Genomic DNA, 23,657 nt, shown 5'->3' with positions numbered 1-23,657 from the left:
TACAGCATGTCTTTCAGCTGGTGACAGGACACAGGTAGCTAGAAACCTTGGTCATGGAAAGGGTGTGAGGAAGGTGCCAGTGCAGTGACAAGGAACTCCTAATCTCTGCCTGTAAATCCAGGGCACCACATGGATAGCCAACACTGCACAATTAAAAGGCTTTTGGTACCTCCAAATGCAGGCATAAGGTGTGCTGGAAACTTCTTTTGCTCCTGTATTTAACCCCAACTCTGTCCTATCAGTCTGTGGGCCAGGAAGCAGTGACATAGAAATCTGCAAAAGAACACACCCAGAGAATGCAGGTCCTACAGAGTGCAAGTTTAACATACTTCTACATTCTTCCATCTCCTGATTTTATTTCCACATAAGATTTGCACATCTCAAAGCTGATGTCCATGCTCACTGTTTTGCTTCATTTCTTCCAGGACAGCAAGTGGGAGACTGCACAAAACATGCTGAGGCTACCACTGCTATACTGGAATCCTACAGATGAAATTCTTAACCTAGTCAAGCATCTCAAAAATATTCACTGATCTAAGTATAATATGAAACACTTGAACTAAGAAAAGCAAATTGCATCTCAAGTAACCACTTCAGGATATTCCAGTTTCCAACACGATTTTCTCTCTCCTTAAAACAATGAAACTCTCATTTCCTGATCCTCAGAATCATCACAAATAGGACATTTCATGGCACATTACTAAAATACATGTTTGTAATCTATAGTGCCTATTGAAGGGAATTGTGCCAGAAAAAGAAGAAAAAAAGAGCAGGCTTCAAATTTGTTAGGACAAATACAGCAGCTGGCCAGTGTGAGAGGGTTTCCTTAGTGAATTCATTGTGTACAGACACATTCAGTAAGTAAAAAGATATTGAAGCTGTGCTTTCTAGCTTATTTTTTGCATTGTGTATTAAATGATAGCCACACCTCAGAAAATACAGAGCATGAAAACCTGTCCTGTAAGCACAAGAACCTCTCAGTCTAAATGGGCAGCAGCACAATCTCTTGTAGAATCGTTTGGGTTCATAGATGCTTAGAAACAACACTACTGACACCAGACCCAAGTTTGGCTCAGGTGCTTTTAAAGAATCACAGAATCATAGTATTGCAGGGGTTGGAGGGGACTTCAAGAGATCACTGAGTCCAACCTCCTGCTAAAGCAGCATTCTACAACAGTTCACACAGATAAGCATCCAGATGGGTCCTGAATATCTCCACAGAAGGAGACTCCACAGCCTCCCTGGGCAACCCGCTACAGTGCTCTGTCACCTTTACTATAAAGAAGTTCCTCTGTATGATAGTATGGAACATGCTGTGTTTAAGTTATAGCCATTTCTCCTTATTCTATCTCTACACACTACTGAGAAGTTCCTGGCCTCACCCTTTTGCCTCCTGCCTCCCTTTAGAAGTACATCTGTCTACTCTAAGAACAGCCTTGCACATGAGAAATTTGAAAGGAGCAGCATTAAAAGGAAGAGAGGAAGTCCATGTATATTCCACTTGTGAGAGGTTTTATATCCTGCATCTATCATTTACAGAATGTCATCTAGATACATAGTAAAAAATCCTTTGCATTTCTGAGTTTGTTTTTTTTTAATGCAGAAATGTTTGCAAACTGTTTCTGTTGCATTGTCTTCCCAAGGATTACCATACCACCATTTGTACCTCCACACCCACGTCAGATCTCTTCTGATTCCTTTGATACCCTTCAGATCTTGCTTTCTATATTCCATTATGACTTACTTCTGTTACACACATATTCCAAGGCCCCAGCCAGAATATTGGCTCCAGTTCTGGGAGTTCACCAGACAGTTCATACAACACAATGGAATATCACAGAAATGACTATGGGGAAAAAAACAAAACAAAACAAAAAAAACAATAACAAAAAAAAAAAACAGTTTTAAAATCATTTAAAATCATTATTGAACAACTGGTTTGTAATTTCAAATGGTCTAATTCTACTTTTTTAACTCTAAGAATTGGTGTCAATGAATTTAAGGACAATCTCTAACAAAACTAAGGGAATCCTCCTAAAAATATTCTGGGTGCTTGTGTCTTAGCACAGGTTTTCACCTCTGCTTTTTATATTGTAAACTCGAATAGGTTACTTTATTAAAAAAAAACAAACAACAGAATAATCTACAAAGGAATAAAACACTGAGGAGTTACTTCAGGCAGCTGACTGACACAGCTATTCACAACAGGTCAACCGATTCCAGCCTGTCATACACAAATTGGTTTTGGCACAATTATTAGTATTAAGACCAGGATAATTCCGGACTTAGAACAGCCAGAAATAGGTGCTCTACTTACACCAAGAATCATATCTCTGTGGGTAACAACACAGGCTAACAACATCCTACAGCAAACAGAATGCTATGGTAAGGGGCTGTTCCCAGGATATGAAACATAGCTGGTGCGCATTAACTTGCTGCATAACCCTTCATGTACTTACAACACCATTCTTTAGCACAGCAAAGACAACTTAAAATATTAACCAAGGTTTTCATGCAACTAAAAGATCACTGGTTTATTTCTCTTATTAAAAGTAAGTCTGAAACACGTCACGTTAATTTACAATCAAGAAAAAGATCCTTATGTATATATCTCACGTAGGTGACATTAAGTCATTCACTTAACACTAATTATTATTTCAAAACTTAAATCCTTTTGTAAAAGGTTAAACACTTTGGAATTATGTCTTGCCAAAAAAAATAGCATCAGTCTACAACCACACAGAGTGTAGAAACTCAACTTCTACAGAGCTGCTACCATTCCTATGAAGTTACAATGCCAAGTGTTCCAGCATTCTGCAAGTCACCACTTCTCCCAGCAGTTCAGGTGGCAACAGATCCCTCTTGGGCTTTTGCGGCACACACAGGAACTACATAAATGGGAGAACTTTTAGTCATTTTTTCAAATATAAAGTAATAGGGGAGTGCTTCCAAGTCTTTTACTTGTTACGTAGAAAATGAACACAGCTGTGCATGTAGAGCAAAAAGGATGTTTCTTCAAGGGCAGGTCTTCTGCTCAGTGTTGGGCCATATACCACGCTGATGTGCTTCTTTCCTTCCGCTGACAGCAAAGAAAATACCCCATGCACGTGAGAGTACCAGAGAAGCAAAGCTGAGATCCACCGTATGGTCCAGAGGTGAGACACTGTTCCCAGAGTGGCTGAGCAGAGCCAAGGACATCAGCATGCCCACAAGATGAGGCACAGTGCAACAAACCCAGAGACTGAGTTGGTGACTCGCATGCAGAGCAGGAAAGCCCAATTTCACCAACTAATATTATGTGGATATCTGAAAACAGTTTTGTTTCCTTGAACCTTTGTTGAAAACAATTGCTATGATTTGTGTGTCACTCAGCAACATGGAACTGTTCAAACCTGCAGCCCTCTTGCAAGAGAATTCAGCCCCCCCTCAGCAGATAGCCTCCAACCCACAGCAAAGCCACCGTGCTAGGCTTGGTGAAGATGCCCAGAAGCAGGCACATCATGGCTCTCTTCTTGCTCCCACCTGCAGCCTCACACCCATTCATGTACCCTGGGCAGTGGTGCAGCATCTCATCCATCTCAAAGTGCTCCTTTGGCAAATGGAGATGGTTGGTGGGTCCCTGCAGCTCACTGACACACTGTGGCACATGAAGTAATGAACTGTGGAATGGCAGAGGGCTGTACTGCCAATAGGAAGCTATCTGGTAATGCTTTACTTGGATCTCAGCACAGCAGTACTTTCACCACAGAGACAGCAAGCCTTTCTCATCCCACTTCCCCTTGTCTTGGCATCCCTTAGCTACTCCTTACACGTCACTACCACATACTTGCTTCTAGATAGATAGACAGATGCTGCTGTCCCTCCCAGGGTGGGGGTGGTTCACGAGTAAGCATACCCACCAGCAGAACACAAGGCCCTGGCTTCTTTCCCTCTCTTCTGCCCATCTATCCTCCCTGCCTCTCCACTCATCCCTCAGCCTCATTTGCTCCCTTTGCAGCAGGTCTGGCAACCCCCATACCTGCAACAGGGACTCACCAATGTGCCACAGGCACCTATGGGCAGCATCTGAGCCAGAGCAGGAGTCCAAGTAAGCCAGCTAGGACACAGTTCTCCCTCTTGGCAGCAACACATGCAACTTCTCTCTTCCTCTCAGACCACAGCAATTCCTTCTTGGCAACACAGTGTCAGTGGTGTAATGCTACTGCCCCTTCCCTTCATGCCATGATCAGGATATGTCCTTACCATGTGAAAGGATGCACTGTCTCACATGCCACCACACGGGACATCTGAAGCATGGCAGTTCAGCAAGGCTCATTTGGTAGTGTTCATTCACCCCTAACAGTGTAGGGAAAGGGTTCTGACTCTAGCTCTACATGGGAATTTCATCTGTCACACTGTGGATGTGGTATTACTCACATACAACAGTTAAATACCACGTACAAGTGCGGTGAAAACCAGGGAGATCCAAGCTCACAACAGAAAAGGGAGCTTTTGTCCTGCCCACTCTGCAAAATGTCAGTATCTGCCCTGAGGGAGCAGACAGAAATCACCAGTGGGCACTGTGTCACTCAGAGCACCGCCAGAGAACAGTTGAGAATGACACCAGTCCTAAGTCCTTCTTCAAGCAAATGGAACTGAGGCCATCTACCTTCAAGACAAAATACCCAGAAGGTGCATTACACTGAGAAAGTGGTTTCCATGGCCATAGGACAGTGACGTAATAGTAAAGTGGACAGAACAACACTAAGACAACAAAAAAACATTTTGATCAACATTTTTCTCCTCACAGGCTCTTTCAGAATACTCTTTGTTCAAATGAGAAGCACAAGCTGAGGAAAATGACAGAATCTGGGAGTCTTGAATGGCATAAGTAGCTGCACCTGTGGTCTGGCTGAAAAAAAATCTTCACAGATTTGCTTCTCTCCAACAAAAGAAAACAGCCCTCCTCTGCTCTACAAGGCCATTGCAAGGTGCTCAGACAAGGTAAGGGGCATGAGAATTGAGGGTCATGTAAGAACCTTAAACAGCTGTAAATCATGACATACAAGAACACCATCTATGCAAAGACTGCATTTAAAATGGAGTTTATGCTCAGCTGCAGGTGCTCCAAGAGTAGGATTTTACACTACTTGGAAAAGCCAACACACGATGCTGTCCCAGGCCTATGCACAGGGAGAGAGAATCAGAATTTAGCCAAGAATTTGTTCTGTTGCTGCATCTGCAGTCAGCTCAAATTGGAATCATCCAGAGGGTCACGGTCTGCTTCCTGTTCCTGTGATGCCTTGGTGTCACTCCACTTAAACCAGTAGATTATCAGTTCACTAACATGAACACAGATCCAGACCAGGAGCATTTGAGCTAATATTCAACCCTTTGCTTATGCTTCATACAACATGTAGTTCAGAGAAAAATTACATACTCTGCAATTCTTAGACTCACTGGCTTGGATTGAAGCATTTCAATCTCGGTTCTGAATTTCCTCTGGAGTAAAAGTTAAGAGAAACATCAAACTAGTTCTCACTTTCAGAGAGATCAAACGTGAACCCAGCTTTGTTGAGGTAATGTACAGTAATGGCAGCCCAAATTTCAACCCAAACCACACCACTTAGCCTGTCTGTCCTCATTAGCTCTTGGAGTTACGAATGAAGCATCAGGGCAAAGCTCTCAAACTTCTGCTTGGCACCATTCAGTTACAGAAATTATGGTCAGTCTCTAATTCGCAGATCCATGAAGTATCCTTGGGTACCCAAAAGGTATTATCTGGAAAGGAATCAAAACTCTGTTCACCAAAATATTTATATTAGCTGAGAAAGCCAAACACTCCCAAGAATGGAGCTGGCAAGCTTCCCCAGAGTCTCTCTCCAGTATGTACAGCACAGAAAGCAGGCCCACCTACCACAACCCCTCTGTGTATGCCAAGGGCTGGTTAGTATTTTAAGGACAGTGCCAGCTATTTGTAAGGCCTCAAAAATCTGGAAACTTTGGAGCGCAGGAGCCGAATGAAGGATCTTGGGAACATCTCTCTCGACTCTTGGGCTGTGTACTTGAAGTAGTTCTGTGGATGTGCCAACACATCAAACAATGCTTTTATCAGCTTCTTGTCCTACAAAAACAAAAGCAGACTTTACAGTAATTCCACAGAAGAATTAGAGTCAACATCACCAAAGCTTAATGCCTGGTAAAAGATTATGAACATTTTACTTTCCAAGTAGAAATATCTCAGGAGCTCACGGACTGGTAGAGCAAAGCTAGCATTCAGGCTCCTGGGAAATCACTGGAATTTCATATTTATTCTAATTAGTGGCAGGACTTATTTTCTCTTACTTCCAAAATCAGCAAAGAAAAATAAAACAAAACAAGAGTTGAACCAACCAACAACTCCCCCCACCCCCTTAAAAAAAAAAAAAAAAAAAAAAAAAAACAGAAAAAAAACCTATAGCACCTTGAAGCTTATATCCAGAAAAAGAAAAGTCTACGTAGGTGTCATTTTCATTCAAAAGGAACATACCTTAAGTATTTCTTGATGATTTTCAGATGCATAAAGTCTACCATCACGAACGATGTCTTCTATTAGCTCTTGGTAATCCTCTATTGAGAATGCACAAGAGAGTCCTTTGCATGTTCATTTCATTTCCATATCTGATACCTCCCTTGATTATACAATGAAGCCCTACCCCCAAAAAGAACCAGTGGTACTTGGTTCTCATATCAGCAGTTATTCCAATGCTGCACCATTGGAACTTATCTGCAAATACCCACAACCCATTCTTGACTTCTTTCTATAAGAGAAAAAAGGTAAGAGGAAGCTTTCTTAAAAGGCAATCCTTCTGGCTAATCGGAACTGGAAAAGCTTTGGAAAGAAAAGCATCACCTACAAACTATCAGCTACTAATGAAACTCCAGATCTCCATGGAGGGGCACTCATCCACTACTCCAGCGTGAACAGAGATATGCCACATTATATTCACATCACTCATGCTGAAGGACAAAGCATCAGCTCCAGCCTCTCTTCTGGTGACTCTGACAAGGATCAGAAGGGCCAGAGCTTCAAGAACAGGTATGTTTCTCCTCCACTACTTCACAAAAACACTTATCTAAATCAGCTGGTAAGATTCAAGAGCAAATGTAAGAGTATGTGGATGCAGATGGTGACCTCTCTAATACCAAATTACATCTGATAGCAGCAACACCATCAATGACATAGGTATTTTGGGCTCTGCCCAATTCTTAACTGGGAGCAGTCTGCCACCCAAAGTAACCCAGAGCTGGGAAAGCATAAAGGTACATAAAACTTGGATGCTGCCTCTAAGTTCTGCATTTTGCTTTTGCAGGTCAGAGCCCAGAATCTCATCTGTTTGGTTAGGTTTGTGAGAGGCTGGAAATGTGATTGCACTTAAAACTGTAGTGCAATGCAGTGATCCTTAACCTAGCTATAAAATAAAACAGCTACTGGAAGCGGTCTAACAGTGACACTGCTGAGAGCACTGGGTTATCCGGCTTCTTAGTGAGGTCAAGGAGCCCACAAGGAGTTCTGCCCTGCTGCAGCTGCACAGCTCCACACACATCCGGCTGTTCACATCCACTTACCATCATATGTTACATAAGGGACTTGGAATCCTTTGGCACTGTTCCCTTCATTCGACTTGAACTGTATCCACAGCTTCTTAGACCTAGAAGTGAAAGCTATTGGGCGTTCGTAGGTCTGACAGGTTTCATACGTGGTCACTGAGTTTGAAGAAGCTTTAATTAAAAAAACAAAACAAAACAAAAACAACAGAAAAAAAACCCACAATAGGCAGTTATCCAACAGTGCCTCACACTAATAGGTGTATACAAGTTAGATTAAATTACCATGACAAGAAGTGCATGCTACTGCTAAAACAAACAAATAAAATAAACAAATACAAAGCAAAACAAACAAAGAACCCTCCTCATAATGTGGCAGGCCATCAGTGGATCATAGAATCATAGCACAGATTGGGTTGGAGGGAATATAAAAGCCCACTCAATTCCAACCCCCTGCTGTGGACACCAACTGGATCAGGATACCCAGGGCCTCATCCAACCTGACCTTGAACGCCTCCACAGATGGGGCATCCACAGCTTCTCTGGGGAAAGACGGAATGGCAGGCCACCAATGACTAGCTTCTTAGCCCAAGAATATTTTTTTTTCTCTAAAAAAAACACCTGAGCAGCACTGGCTAATAGAATTTCCTAACTGTCATTTAAAGCCATCTCTACTCTTAAGTACAGGACAGTTGCTTGTGCATTAACTACAGTTAATTTTTGCAAGCAGCAATGCATGTGAGAAGCCTGTGTTGCACACTGAGATAGATACTACATGCCTCAACATCCATTTCAGACTTACAGCTTTTTCGCATCACCAGGTAGTCCCCACACTCATCTTCTATTGGTAGAAATATTTCTGGAACCACAATCAGAATGCGGCGTTTTGGTGGTGGGTTAATATTCCAAGTGCATTCGGTGTTTGCAGGATAGTCACCAGGATAATTGGGTGATTCAATATACCCTGTGTAATCTCCTAGTTCACCTCCACACTGCCTATCTGAAAAAACAAAACAGCATATATGACTAGAAAAAGTGAGGGCATCCTTTATGCAGACACTTTCAGAAGCAGTACATGACTGACAGGCACACAAACTTTTCTGTCTATATCTGATGCAGTTCAACAAGCTTCACATCTGCCTTTATGGTTTAACTGATTTTAAGAAATTATAGAATCACAGAATCATTAGGGTTGGAAAAGACCAGTAAGATCATCTAGTGCAACCATCAACCCACCACCACCATGCCCATTAAACTATGTCTCTCAGTACCGCATCTACTCTTTTCTTTGAACACACCAAATGATAGTGACCCTGCCACCTCCCTGGGCAGCCTGTTCCAAAATATAGATCATCCTCTGTTAATATAGCAGGTGCTACTGACCAAGCCACAGTCAAGCAAAAAAAGGCACTTTTAAAAGGACACAGAAATGGTCAAGCAAGGATGTTCTACCTGCTTGTACTAGACAGGACATCTTGCTATACTTACTTTTGCACTGTGTTATATTTGTAGATCCATCATAATCTGTAGTGGTATTTCCAGGACAAGAAATACAGTAATTCTGTCCAAACTCAGGCTGGTACGTCCCAACCATGCAGCGAATACACCGATGAGTTGTTGTATTGTAGAAATGGCCAGGTGAACACTGAACTGGGGAGTATTTAAAGAGGCAGCATGATTAACGAGTCAAGAGCACAAGCTATATATTATCTTCACTACCAACTCCATCCCCATCTTGCTTCTTTTCATTCATAAGACTACAAACAAATCTTTTCCTATTCCTTCTGCATCATTTGACAAGTTTACCTCTCTCAGCTCAGCTTAACTTCTGAATAATTTATTACGTTGCCTTTAAAATGTAGCTTTTTGTGCTGCACAGGCTCTCATTTTTCTTTTTCCCCCTCTGTTCCTTTCAGGCTCTGCTTACTCCCATATAACTGCCCTTGTTGAGTTTTTTATTCCAGCAGCTCAGTTTGGAGTCCTTCCCTGCATGATCTACTGACACTCCATAATTCAAAACACTTCAAATACAAGTTCCAAACAGTTTTTGCCCCTGCGATTCCACATCTCGTGGCCACACGCAAAACCATGGGCTCTTCATTCCAGTTGATACAGATCATTCCTTGAATATCTACTCTAGTCTGAAAACAGGGCCTTGTTTACAGACTTGTTTTTGTTTGATTTAAATAGAACTAAAATCAGTTCCTCACATCTTTATCCAAAGTTTTTGGTCTTTTTTTTTTTTTAGCACTGTAACTTTGCAAAATCAAATACAAAACAATATTTGGTGACTCTTCACTGCAGAAATCTGTGAGCTATCACTTTATGATCAGAAATACTGATTCTTCAACCCTACAGCAAGATACACCCATTACACTGCAGTTTTCAGCAGTAAATGTGTCTTTGACACAAGAGAGATTTCTTTACTCAAACCACCACTAAATGTTTGCATCAGAACCTTATATCCAGCCCTTATTTCTATTCAATTACAATAGATTTGCTATTAACACTTTTTCTTCTTGGTGATCTCGATGTAAGTAATGTAAGCCACCAACTCTTGGTCTTACCTTTGGTCTCACAGTCCTGAAATAAGGATGTACTGCTGTGCCTTGTTGTCAGACCCCCTCCACAGGGGAAGCAGGACACTCGCCCAGCTTCAGGCTGATATGTTCCAATGGGACATGGCAGACAGGGCTTGAAGCCATCAGGGGAATATTCACCTGGAGAGCACTGATCTAGAGAAAGAAGAACACAGGAGCTTCAAATCATACTTTATAATGGAGGTAAGTAATGAACCTACACAGGACCCAAAACTCCACTACACAATTGTTTTCTTCTTTAGCCATGAGGGCCAAGATTTCAGAACTGAGTGTGAATGACAGAAAGAGCTCAATAAGTACACTGTACCCTGCATATCTGACATGAACACTGATAACCTCTGGTTCTGGTGAGCTCTGGTGGACTGGAACAGCCTTCGCACTTTGCTGCAAGGCTATGCTGGGCACTAAGTCTGTCCAGTGCTTTCTGTTAATCTGCACAGAGCAATAACATTTATTATTATAACATTATAACATACATTATAACAATTAACTCTTGTTTCTAAAGAACTCTCAGACCCTTGCCAAAATTAAAAAATAAATACTGAAATTAAGACATCAAGAATGTACTTCCAGATTTCTAACAGTATTTCCATGTTAGTGATTAGTGAATTGTTGTACTTCATAACTGCTGAGGTTACTGAATTGTTCTAAAAGTTCAAGTACAACCAGGAATCATGTAAATTTACTAAGCATTAGATGTGGCTCAAAGACTTTCAAAGCAGAAATATTCTTGCCAGTAGTGATTCTTGGATAACCATCTCCTGTGTAATGTATAGCTGTGTTCCACATGATGCTTAGATAACATAAACCAGACTGAATTTACTTCAACACAGTCTGATATTATCCAGTAAACCCAGGAATACTTACAGGTATTGACAAAAATCTGTGTTTGAATTTTTTCACAAAAGAACTGATTTCAGTGCCAGTATTTAATAATCACTCTGTTCTGGAAGGTACAAAATAGTGTTGCAGTTGTTCAGCCATGCTGAAAAATTCTGTCCTTTAAAAGACCTGTTACAATAACAAACTGTTAGTTTTAGTTTATAGCTCCAATAAATCACTTGGTGAATAGCTGTTTTGTTAGGAAGTTAAATTGGCCTTGGCTTCATTTCAGGATATATGACTAACAACAAGCAGGGCATTAACTACCGGTCATGATCAGCGATGAAGAATTTTGCTTATTGCTGATAAATAAAGTGGAGTTGTGAGTGTTTTTCCTTCACTTAAAAATAAAATACAGCAGAATTAAGCAATGTTCCATAGCTTATCAATGAAAGCTAGTGCAGAAGGAAACTGTCTCAGTTCTAACTTTTTCCACCACACATCACTTCTGCTCTCATAAGTACACACATTCATGCACTCCCAAGCTTTTCTTCATTTTATAAACATTTCCACAGAACACTCATCACTCCTTGTGTAGCTTAACAAAAAATGGATGAAGTAAAGCTTTCAGTGCAACAGTCTCAGTAAAGTAAGGAAAGACTAATTAGGATTCTGTGATGAGGAGACTCAACCAAGGATAGCAAAGGTGATTTTGAGATGCCAGTACCAACTTCAGGGACAAAGAGGCAATGAAAAGATCAGTGAAAATGTCCTTCTCCACAAAAGCTCTATGGTTCTACAGGCAACCCATCCACCAAGTATCCTCACCGGAATCTGTCTGCCTGCTCTGCCCCTCCATCTGTCTTTTTCCCTTCATTTTAATCACACATGAAGTTCAGATTGTTTACATGCCTTTTGGGCTTGTTGCTGCTGTTTAGTTTTTGAACAGAACATCACTTTGCACTGATACCTATAAAGTCATATAAATTTCACCTTAAAACTGTTTTCTGAACTTTCTCTTAAGTTCAGCAAGTTGCCTAAGAGGGAAACGTGTCCCAGGCAGAAATCAAATCCACACCATTCATGTGAAAACGTTACACTTGAGAACTTACACCATCAGCTCTGTTCTGACAGCTTTACCATCTGCATCTCCTTGAAAGCCCACGTTGAGAAACTGTAAAGCTTCCCATGGTATAAAACTGAATTAATCTAGAACTTTTCAGAATCATTCAGCAAAGTCCATAATTTTTGGAAATTTGCACTGAGAAAGTAAAACCTAAAGGTTGTCCTTGGACACCAGTGAGACCCTGAACACCTTTACAGGCACTGCACAACTGAACTCTGAGAGCAAGAGAACAAAAGGGCAAAAGCATTACAGGGTCTGTTTATGTGCCTTTCCTCCATGCTGGGACACACTGCGAGTTCCAGCTAATTTTTGGTTTCCAGGATTCAGAGGACTGGGTAAAGAGTCAAGTTATTTGTTCTTCCTCATCCTGGTGAGTTCCATTAGGGCATAAAACAGGTTTCTCATTCCCCATCACAGTACATTCCCACACCACAGCTAACTAGCAACAAGAAAAAAATATCAGTTCACTAACATTTTGCATTTGTGGTTTCAGCGCTAAGTCAGAAGGCAGCAAAACTACTGAAGCAGTAGCTCTCTTTGGAAGAACTACTACTGTAAGAATTAAGTAAGTAAGTAAGAATCCATGTTGAGGCGGCAGCAGCTTACTGACAGACAAGTCAGGCTAGCAGAAGAGTCAGTCCACTGGACAAGCAATTGGCTTGGCAGTGAAGTTCTGGTCACATGAAGCTGCCTTCTAAGACAAGGTGGGTGAGGGAAATGCTGGCTGCTTTCACAACAAAGATCACTGGTTTATTAGATAGCATTCGTGATGCAGCTTCTGGGATTAGGGAGCTCAGATCTGGATGGAGAGGCCTACTAGGATACTCCACACCTTTTTATGGTTTATAGTCTAAGAAATATATTGTTTCTTTACATTACTATCTCAACCCAAGCTTTCCTAAGCAGTACAGCTGCCCAGACAATTTGAGCCACAGATACATTCCCTGTAAACTGCTCCTGGTTCCTTCCCAGAGAGGAGGCCCAGTCCAGGCATCTCATACCAATCGAGCACAGGGCAGGGCTAAGCGTGTTCAGAAACTCATCGCACTCACCAGGACTCAGTTCAGCATAACAGACACACTTAGTGTTAGGTTCAATTACAGCATCAATATATCATATATCATATACCCATATATCATATATCAATCAATCATTTCCCACAATAATTGTGGGAAAAATACATCAATACCCCAGATATCATCCCACAGAAATCTGCAGGACTGTTCATGAAGTTAGGCTGGCACAAATGAAGCCTCTCTGAAAAACAAAATAAAACTGAGTTCAGGCTTCTCCCGTCACAGCATTTGTTTCAATTAAACTAAAAATGCTCATAAACCTCCAGGAGTTTCTAGCAGCCCTAAGAGTTGCACAGTGTCCCTCCTGACACATGGGAAATACCCACTCAAAACAAGATCTGAGGATGTTCAAATAATGGCATAAATCAGAATTCCCCCTTGCTGGCTTTGCTCTTTTTTCAGAAACCGGATTGTTTTTCTCCAAACGAACAAAAGAACCAATTGCCTCTAGTAGACTTCATTTCTGCAGCCGCTGTCTTTGTTGGCCTTCAATGCCCATTAAAAATCTGGTCTTGAATCTCATGCAGCTGTTTTAAGGGTGGAAAGGAGAGAAAAAGGAAAAAAAAAAAAAAAAGAGTGAAAGCTTTTCTGATGCAAAAACAAGAAAAGAAAAGAAGAGGGGGCACAGGGAACCGGGATTAAGGGTTACAAAGACACTTAGCGGCTCTTCCTCTCTTTTCAGCACACTGGCCTTTGAGTGTTTGCTCCTCTAGACAAACGCTGTGCTATTTCAGTGGATAAGAAGGTGAACCTTGTAAAGGAGGTCATGATCCACCATTTTAGCATTTTCTTAAGAATCACGCCTTGACTTTATAAGGATAATTACTGACAACGGGCAGGAATCAATTCTGAAACCTCATCCTTTATTGTATTGTAGCAGTTCACACACTTAAGGCACATGAGACAGTTATGTCTTAAGGATTTGTGTCTTAAACCTATAGTTGCAAGCAGGCTAACAAGAAAAAGGCTCTCTGACATCTAATCATTTTTTTTTTCTTGTCAGTTTTACAAAAATCTAAAAATTAAATGCAATTGACAGTTCTCCTTTGTGTGGAAATACAACCACCCATCGCAACAACTGTAATGGCAGTCAGCACTTTCCTCCATCCATACCTTTTATCATACTTCCATGGTGTCAGTGTCACACCACATTTAAGCTTTAACACTCTTTTCTTTATATTTTGTCTGCATCCTCTAAAGTAAGAAGACAAAACTGCTGGATGCTGCGCAGAGAAAGGCATCAGCATCTCCCACCCAAGATAAAACTGTTCAGCTTTTACATCAAAACACCTGTGCCAGTACTATGCTCATGCTTGCTGTTCTCTTAAGTGGCAGCTCTTTGGATTAACCCATTTGTAACTGCAGCAATGTTGTGCTCACATATCCTTCTACACAGCAATTTCAGGGAGCATTACTTTTGTTTGCCTCCCTTCATTTATTTAAACATTCATGAATCTAACACAGGTATCATAGAATCCTTAGAATTGGAAGGGACCCTTTAAGGGCCATCTATTCCAACTCCCCTGCAATGAACAGGGAACACAAAAAATTCTAAACACATAAAGTTGTACTTTCAGCTTCATGGGGCACAATCAACAAATGACAGCACTTTAAGTGATGGAAAAAACAGATGAATTGCTTGTTGCCTCTACCTCAGTGGAAAATACCTGCAGGCAAAAGGTCCACAGTAGCTATCTTTTCTTCTCTTTCTGTATGGATGTCACTGTTAATCAGATTATGACAAGGAACTCTCAGTATTTCAAGAGATGGTCTTTGGTCACCTGTTTCAACTCTGGCTCATACTGAAGAATAACTACTTGTAGTCTGATTGGTGAACGAAAACCGCATTCCTCCCCCACCTCCCCAAGACAAATCTGCTCTCAAAGCAGCACACAGCACTTCCAGCGTCCTCAGATGGTCCAGTCTTGAAGCATCAGGAATCAAACAGGCAATTTTTTTTATGATAAGATTTACTGCAGTGTGGAAAGACATACGCTCCGCTATGACAATCCAGAATTCTCTGGGAAGGTTGATTAAGGTTCTATTTCCCATGATACACATTAATAGAGACCTACAGCGGGCTGCTCCATGTAGGTCATTCTCAGGACTTCACAGAATGAATGAGCCAATACTAAATATGCTTCCACATTGGCACAGAGCTTGCACACAAGGTAGGAAACTACAACATCTGGGCCACAAAAATGTCAGAAAAGCTTGCACAGGACTTGATGCTGAACAGCAAACTTGAAATTCACCTCTCCTTGGAATACACTGTGAATTCTGTTTTACTATCAACAGCTGTTAAAAGAACAGCAGACACATGCGTAACCACTCAGCCCATTAAGAATGATTACATCTAATCTGTTCCCAGTGCCTTTCTAGATCTTCTCTTCTGCAGCATGTCCCACTACAGTCAGCAGAGCTTAAAGCAGGAAAACCAGGAAAAGCACCACCTTAGCAGAAGTGCAGAGTAAATACAGCCCAGTTACCTGAGACAAATGGAGTTGGAGCAGGCACTGGAAGCTTCCCCTCTTACACTGCTCTGATTCAACTAACCCTTCAGACAGTGCTGCATCAGTAGAAATCTACTGCAGAAAGAGGGCCAGAATAAGTCTGTCTGATTCAATAAAGCTGTATTCACCCAGACAGATCCCAAATATCTTGTTTTAAAACACATATTTGAAAAACAATGCACTGCACTCCACTCGCTATCTGGATCACAGAAGACTTGTTAGTCCCTAGCCATATTTTTCCCATCACTACTTTCTGCCTCTCTGGTCAGACTGAGCAAAATCCTTTTGCCAAAGTTTGTTGCCTGTCCTGAGAACACATGCCCCTTTGGCACTGGGTTCACCCAGTATCTCTTGCTATATTGTCACTTTCTCTCCAGAATCATTACCATGCCTAGATACACAGGGCTACCACCTGCACAGTAGCTCTCAGCAGCTCTGCAGAACAGTCAGATAGAAATAAAAGGAAAAAGTCCTGCTCTCACACACACCCATGAGATTGCTTCTTTCTCTCCTCCCCACTCTATTTCTCAGCTCCTTCTGACCAGCAGTCAGACAGCAGCAGCAGTCACCCAGCACTGCTTTACCAACACAATTGGTTTTTCTAAGGAAATGAAGCATGTGTAATAGCACTGCCTCTGTGTGTACTCTTATGTTCCCTCAGCAACCAGCAAACCTTCAGTTTAGCTTCCAGCAATGTGACAAAAGACGCGGAGAGGTTTCAAAGGTACCAGGTTTCTGTAAGCTTAATGTAAATAGGTGGGGAACATGAAAGCAGGGAAGAGAGATGTTAGCATCTACTCGAGTTAGAGGTATTGTGGAGGCTCCACCCTATTTGATCACAGCAAATCTGCACAAGGATGTAGTCTGAATCACTCAGCTAAAGAAAAGAGCCGTTTAGCAATTGCACCTTTTCAAGCATAAGCTCCCAGGGAATCATATCGTACAGGACTCAATGCTCCCGCTAGAACCTGCTGAGATGCGTAGGGTGAACTGTGGCACCATTTCAGAAAAAAAGTCTGGACCTTTTTAAGTTCCTCTTCAAAACAGTTGTCTTCATACGCTCAGTGTCTCTGGCTGCTTTTGCCACAGACAGGCTATTTCACCAACCTTTCCTAGAAGGTCCCTTGCACTCTGAACTAGCACAGAAGTGCCATGTAAGCAGCTCAACTGTAATGAGGAAAGAAATTGGCTCTGTGGCTACCTAAAAATAACTGTTACCTTGTTGTTCCACTTCTTAATTGTAACTCACATTAGTTGAGGACAAAAGCAAAGATGTTTTCTCTGGGTACACTTACCTGTAGTGTTTCCAGCTTACTCATTGCTGATTTTTTTTCCAGATTAAGTCATAGATGAGCACACTGTACTCCATACAACAGACTGAGGCAGAGACACTTTCAAACCCTTCCTGCAGCATCAGACATGACAGCTTGAAAACATCCACCTAACCTCAGCATGATGAAGGCTCCAAAGTTTTTCAGGCTTATTACGCTACAAAAAATTATATTGTGACGCACAGCTCTTTCTGACAGAATTCCCAACTAATTCCCCTAAACAGATGTTTTAAATAACAAAAAAAGCATTTTTTATGTTATCTGCATTCAAGTTTTTCAAGAGTTAGCAAAACTAGATGAGAAAATCTATTCTAAGCCTGAGTGGGATGCTGCTGGGAGACATACTAATTCAGTCTGACAAGCATTTTAAAGGCTTGCTGATTCACAAAACCACTTACATGCTACACACCCTATGCAGCCTGAGCTAGCTGTCATGGCTGTTAGACCCCTGTTAAGACAACATCTGACCCTTCTCCTTAACTTTTGTGCTTTGGAAGTATTTATCATGGGTTTCACTATGGCGGTGCCCTTTAGTGTCAAGGTAATTGAGATTTTTTTCTCAGTGCTGGCCTAGAAAACCCCTTATCTCTCTGAAGTTATAACTCTGACATGGATATTCTCTGAGAATCAGAGCTCAACCAGCAGAGAAAAATGCTCAGCAAAATACAAAATGTCCACAAGTTCAGAAACACAGTGTTATGGATAGCAAATGCAGTGTTTTACAAGTAACACTGGTGATCTCCAGGCAACAGTGACTGCCGTTAAGCCCTCAGGCCTCCTACCATTGAGTTTACTTCAGGTTTTGCATCACCGACAACAAAGTACACTGTGCCAAGCACTTATTCCACTGTGCTACAGCAACTGCCAGCAATAAACACATAGAGAGACGTGTATCAGTAGCACAAACAGAACGCCCTACTACACCCCACACAGCTCTCCTGCCTCCTGGAGAAGCCTCCTATGATGCCTCCACGCTTGCCAGACCAGAGCAAAACCTCATGATGGTTTGTTTCTAATTTACACTCACCGCATCTGCTACCCACATGCATCTGTCCCACACCACATGATTGCTGTGGCTCTGACGGCTTGAGGGACTTTCTGGCCACTTCATGGTCCATGCCGGAGACACGGACACGGAACTGATCCCTGTTGACCGTCTTTCGTAAGGTTCGAATGGTTTTACGGAACCTCTTCTCTGTCTTTTTTCGGGCACAGCGCACATCACATGTATCTGAAAAGTACCAAGGGTGAAACCTGAATGAGTGACTGTGCACAAAAGTCCACCCAATGCCACTCACTGAGAATATGGCTTTTGTGAACAAGTCTTATGGAATGGACAAAACCAGTGGGTTTCAAGAAAATTAATCAGAAGACTTTAATCCATGGGCAGCAATTTGATCATAGAAACCACACCCATCTCTCAGCTCCTTTTGAAGCATGAACTTTAATTTTCAAAACAGGAGATACTTTTTATTATAATTTTGCATAAAGATAGAAGTGAAAAATACAGAAGATAAGAAGCAAACCATAAGAAGCTTCAAATCGCACCTGGGATTATTTTCCAACCAACCTGTCACCTCCTTCTGGTTCGTTTCAAGCTCAAAGTCCGCAGTGATAAAAATCTCTCTGGTTGCTGGCAGTCTACTGAGGGCTCCATGGACTTTCTTGCCAGAGCTGCACGTTAGGTTTACATAGTGGAAGCTCTCCATTACTGAGTTATGTCTCTCTGTATGAACAAAATTAAAGGAAGCAAAAGCTTGGCCAGCTATGTTATTAGATACTCAGCAGCCTTCGGTGCATATTTAATCACCAAAATTTCAAAGGGAGCAAATGACTTAGTCCAAACACTAGTAAAAAAACATTTTCTCCAGTTTCTCTCTGGGTGTACCTTCATGCAGAATCACGACTACAGTGCACCTATGGATGTACTCTGAGGGGAGTCCCTAGAGCTGCCCTGGCTTTGAGGCATGCATGATTCAGTGCAAGGATTAGCACTTGGCTGCAGCGCTCAGCCTGCTTCCCGTGCGTTTTGCTAAGCAGGTTCCAATGAATTCCCTTTCTACCATGCAAAACATCTTAAAACTAAACTCTGCCTGCACCAGACAGGCTGCTGGAGGGAAACAAACGATTCTGCACTCACATGAAGCACGCGAAAAATGCATTAGCTTATAATGGTGTTTAAGTTAAGTGGTGGCTGCATTCACAGGACATTTGGAGACTGTTTTCAATCCCTCAAAGAGGGAAACAAGATTTAGTTAAAGAAAACATTCAGAATAAGCTCTGGTTCAGGAATAAGTGCTCTTCACTGAGTACCTCACATAGTCCATCACTGTTACTCTTCTAAGGACAAAAAACCTGACATGCTGATTCACCATATTATTAAGAAACTTTATCTTTTTTCCCCCCTCATAAGAATTCTCATTTCCTGCTGACTTTGTACATTCTGTCTTGGAACAGACAAAGAGCTGACCTCACTGTGTCCATCTGGGGCTGCTAAAGTATAAGAGGAAAAGAAAAGAGGAATAATCTTTTTAGCAATAAAGTCAGCATAAGAGGCCTGGAGCATCTTCACAGAGGCATCAGAGAGGAAGCAGCAGGCAATAAAGGAAAGAAAAGAAAGAAAGGATAGAAAGGAAGGAAAGGACAAAATCAAAAGAATGAGAAGTATGGCTGATTTTACTGGGAACGTACTGACAGTGGCACAAACAAAAAAAAGTAAGAGTTTTCTAGCAAACTCTAAGGTTATCAGAGGAAAGCCTGGTCACCTGAAACACCTACTTGCAAGAATCTTGGCTGGGAAGGAGTATGATTTATGAGGTTAGTAAGGAGTGGAAAGTTTGCAGCCCTCTGTGCACCTCCTATCAAGGAAACATTTAAACCCCACAGATATGACTCTAACCTGCTTACCTGCATGTTTATATTCATACCTGGTATCATCTGTTCCAGACCTTCTTGAAACATCTTGGTCTTTTTCAAACTACATTTTCCTTCACTTAATTTAAAGGTTACACTTATCTTGATGGTTGAAAGATCTTCAGAAAGAAACAATGATATGTTATTTTAGAAAGGGAATGGAAAATTTGGAAAAACCTACTATCACATCACAATGATGTTATCAAAATTATGCTGACATACAGGGAAAAGTGGTCATCACAGGGAATCTAAAGAGATGGCAGCTTCCTATAGCTGTAAAGCTGGTTCTCAACTGGAATTGGAACAAAGCACGATAGGTTTCACTTAAAATAAAAGAGAGACAGAACGAGATCAAATCAAGAACTGCTTCTGGGCAAAATCAAATAAATGTTGGCTGAAATCAAAAGAAAGACTTCAAATAAAACTAGTTCAGAAAGCTGTTTACGTTTATATAAAACAGCACTTTATCTGTTTAACTTCAGATGCTTTCTAAGCTCCACTGTCCAGCAACTCAACCTAGAACCTGTAAGTTGCCAACGCCTTCTATTTGGATGTCTAAAAAGAGCCACGGTACTGCTGGCCTCGCAGTTCATTCCACTGCTGGTCCATTTCTCTTTCCTTATTCTTAAATCTTAGATTGGATGATGCTGCTGAAGCTGTACAAGGGGAACTCTGCTGCAGTGATGAACTGCAGTCAGGAAGTCAAGGAAAGAAAAACGAGGGAGCAAAACAGAGCACGAAAATAGAAGGAAAACCAACAGAACTCCCCTATTTCACTGTCATCTATTGAAAGAAATCAGTCACATTGTGCAACAGTAAATCTAGTAATTACCCAGCCAAGTGGACGCATTTGTATTTTGCTGCTTTTTCTTAAGTTGAGATGAGCTGCCACAGGTGACAGTGTAGGCATCTTGTGTTCCTAACAGACAGATGATACAAACAGACAGTAAAAACATAGGCTCTGTGCACAGACTGAAGACTCCTGTCGTATAAGAGGCATTCTTAATGTGTTGATCCGCATCATCATCTTTTTCAAAGATGTAATTCATAAAATACTTGGCAGTAGTTTGTCTTTTCCTAAGTGATTAAAAAGACTCAGAAAGGAAAGAATCACCTGTCCCAGAAGCACCAACCAAGACTGCATGCTGTGTCCTGAGGCTGGAGGGACTAGGCAGGCAGAGCTCAGACCCCACGCAGGGCTGGAATGCCTCTGTGCCATTGAGCTGTGGCTCTCAGGGCCAATTAAGGAATGGCCCAGGGAGCACAGAGAATTCTGCCCTGTCTTCTTCAGTTTCAAAAAGACGGTTGTCATGAGAAGGGAATCTGAGGGTAGAGTGGCTATAAAGGACAGGGAAAGGGGGGCTTTCCTGGAACACTGGCTGGGATACAGCCCGTTATCTGTACTAAAAGAGGAAAGGTCCCTCTTGATTATCTGTTTCTTAAGGCATCCATGAGGGTTACAAGTTTTACTACTCTTTCACTATCTACAGAATCATATGGTTGGTTTTTTTTTTTCTCTTTTGTGCTTAATTGCTGGTTTTGTTTTTTTTTTCCTTGTTGTTGTTGCTGGGCTTTTTTGGACTTACCAGAAACTACCTGAACATCTGAAGAACAGCTTAAGAAGCATCTATCACTCCTGCCACTCTTCATGCAGTGCAGCAATACCTTGGGTGACATATTATCAGGAAAGGACTCCTTTACCTCTAAACAGGACAAAACAAATACTCATGGGAGAAATAAAACATATACACACATACAAGAAATGGGTATGCAGCTTCTTATGTAGCTGGTACCAGAGAGCACCAATGCAATTAATAGATTGTTTAGACAGAAAAGGAAAGCAAAATAACATTGCTGAAAGATCCCAGAGTCCATCAGCAGACTTTCTCACACAGGGAAACAACAGGGAATAAATAGATAAAAGCATATGAAAGAACATCAAAGTCCCTCAAAGTATCTCCTGTTTTTTGGTGGTTTTTGTTGTTGTTTTTGTTTGTTTTTTTTTTTTACCAGTTTTAACACCAGTACCATCATGCCTGATTAAAAAGTAAAACAGAATGCAAGGAATGAAGACTCCTACCACTTAACTGGACAGACTAATATTTCAGATCTGACTACAACCACGTGGCCTTCAGACACATCAGGAGCAGTAATGTATTTGCCAGGCATCTTACCAACACAGTCCTTTTTATTCCAGTGTAATTTGTAGTTAGAGTGGCACAGGCATTCATAGTCTCCTGGTGTGTTCACACACAGCTGCTGGCAGCCACCATTGTTGATGCTACATTCATTAATGTCTGCAGAAGAAAGGTACAATTAGATTTAGAAATTAACTTCTGCTGCATACTAAGACCACTAGATAAATGTGCAAAAAGTACTGCTTGATAGAGTTTGGAAAAGCTCTTAGGAAACCCATCTTGAAATGGTTTTGTTTTCATGGAAATATTTCAATGAATGTCAAATTGTATCAAATGTTTTGGGAGAGTTGATTCTTAAACCACACGTTAGAAAAAGATATATCTAGCCTCAGCAATATGTTAACAAATTAACGTAAAGGAGAACAAATCAACTGCATAGTGCACTGTATTTAGACAATTAGTATTTCTGTTATAGAATAAAGAGAGATAACAAAGACAGCATTTACACTGACAATCCTACAAAGTGTTCAGACAGAGATGTCAATCACAGCATGCTATTTCATTTCAAGGAGATAAATAACAGCAGTGAATCACCACCACCCCTTCTGGCCAACTAGCCAAATTCAGGGGCCTTGCCCAGCTCAGTAATTGCCAATAAAGAGAGAGGAATTACCAACAACACAACATATTGCTCTTGGTATACTGCTGTTCACTGATGCAGAATATAACTTCCATTGTGTAATCCTGAGCTCTGTTGGAACCGGATTGGCAGTTCCCTCCTTTACTACTTCCAGGAAGTCTTTTGGACCTTTGACTGAATTTCTGGGCTGCAAGGCTTGAGATTAGTGACATAAAGTCCATCTGGAGGCCAGTCACCAGCAGTGTACCCCAGGGGTCAATGCTATTTATCCTCTTCATTAAACCTGGATGATGGGACAAGAGTGCACCCTCAGTAACTTTGCAGATGATACAAAACTGGGAGGAGTGGCTGATACACCAGATGGTTGTGCTGCTATTCAGAGGGACCTCAACAGGCTGGAGAAATGGGCTGACAGGAATCTCATGAAGTTCAACAAAGGGAAATGCAAAGTTCTGTTTCTGCTTCTCAGATCCACCCTGATGGCTGCTCCGCTCATCTCCAGTAGCTCTATGGTAATTATAAATAAAACTACAAAGATGTCACCATGCAATTCACAGTCAGTTCCAAAGAGTCACAGAAAGTTAGCACAACTGAATATATTCAGTTCTACATACTTTTCTCGATGGTAATCAGAGTACTTGTCACTGCTTTCTCCAGTTATTTGTTTCCTCCTCTAGATAAATAATCATTTGGAGAGAACACTATGAAATAGATTACCAAACGGAGCTGGTTTCAGGGTAAATATATGCTACTTTCAGAATTAGGTTAGCAGGCACAGAAAGGAGCAGCTGAGGAATGATGAAAAAAGACTACACCTTATATCTGTACTGCTTCCAAAGATACCACAGAATTGGCTCAAATATTTGGTTTTGATTGATTTTTAGGTAGTATCTAAGAAAATTATGTCCTATTATGTCCAGCACTTAGTCATA

The 23,657-nt window shown here is 41.4% G+C and overlaps 1 protein-coding gene across 6 annotated transcripts in view; it reads right to left on the bottom strand.

Moving 5' to 3' along the window:
* Positions 1–1,498: 1,498 nt before the first annotated feature.
* The window catches only part of SCUBE2 (signal peptide, CUB domain and EGF like domain containing 2), a 37,968-nt gene continuing 15,809 nt past the window's right edge, over positions 1,499–23,657 (bottom strand). For 3 of the 6 annotated variants that reach the window (XM_015864064.2, XM_015864063.2, XM_032444966.1), the window contains 12 exons: positions 22,122–22,244; positions 21,534–21,650; positions 20,780–20,866; positions 19,962–20,066; positions 18,605–18,760; positions 18,062–18,265; positions 10,134–10,301; positions 9,055–9,216; positions 8,369–8,566; positions 7,588–7,740; positions 6,509–6,588; positions 1,499–6,103 (listed from right to left, as the gene is read on the bottom strand). In XM_015864064.2, coding sequence (XP_015719550.1) covers positions 5,951–6,103; positions 6,509–6,588; positions 7,588–7,740; positions 8,369–8,566; positions 9,055–9,216; positions 10,134–10,301; positions 18,062–18,265; positions 18,605–18,760; positions 19,962–20,066; positions 20,780–20,866; positions 21,534–21,650; positions 22,122–22,244 — 1,706 coding nt within the window. In that variant the 3' untranslated portion in view covers positions 1,499–5,950. The remainder of the gene's footprint in view (positions 6,104–6,508; positions 6,589–7,587; positions 7,741–8,368; positions 8,567–9,054; positions 9,217–10,133; positions 10,302–18,061; positions 18,266–18,604; positions 18,761–19,961; positions 20,067–20,779; positions 20,867–21,533; positions 21,651–22,121; positions 22,245–23,657) is intronic. The other 3 variants (XM_032444964.1, XM_032444963.1, XM_032444965.1) reach the window with 3 other exon arrangements.

Source organism: Coturnix japonica, chromosome 5 (genome assembly GCF_001577835.2).
Source record: "Coturnix japonica isolate 7356 chromosome 5, Coturnix japonica 2.1, whole genome shotgun sequence".
Classification (NCBI taxonomy): domain Eukaryota; kingdom Metazoa; phylum Chordata; class Aves; order Galliformes; family Phasianidae; genus Coturnix; species Coturnix japonica.
This window is presented reverse-complemented; position numbering and strand designations above follow the sequence as displayed.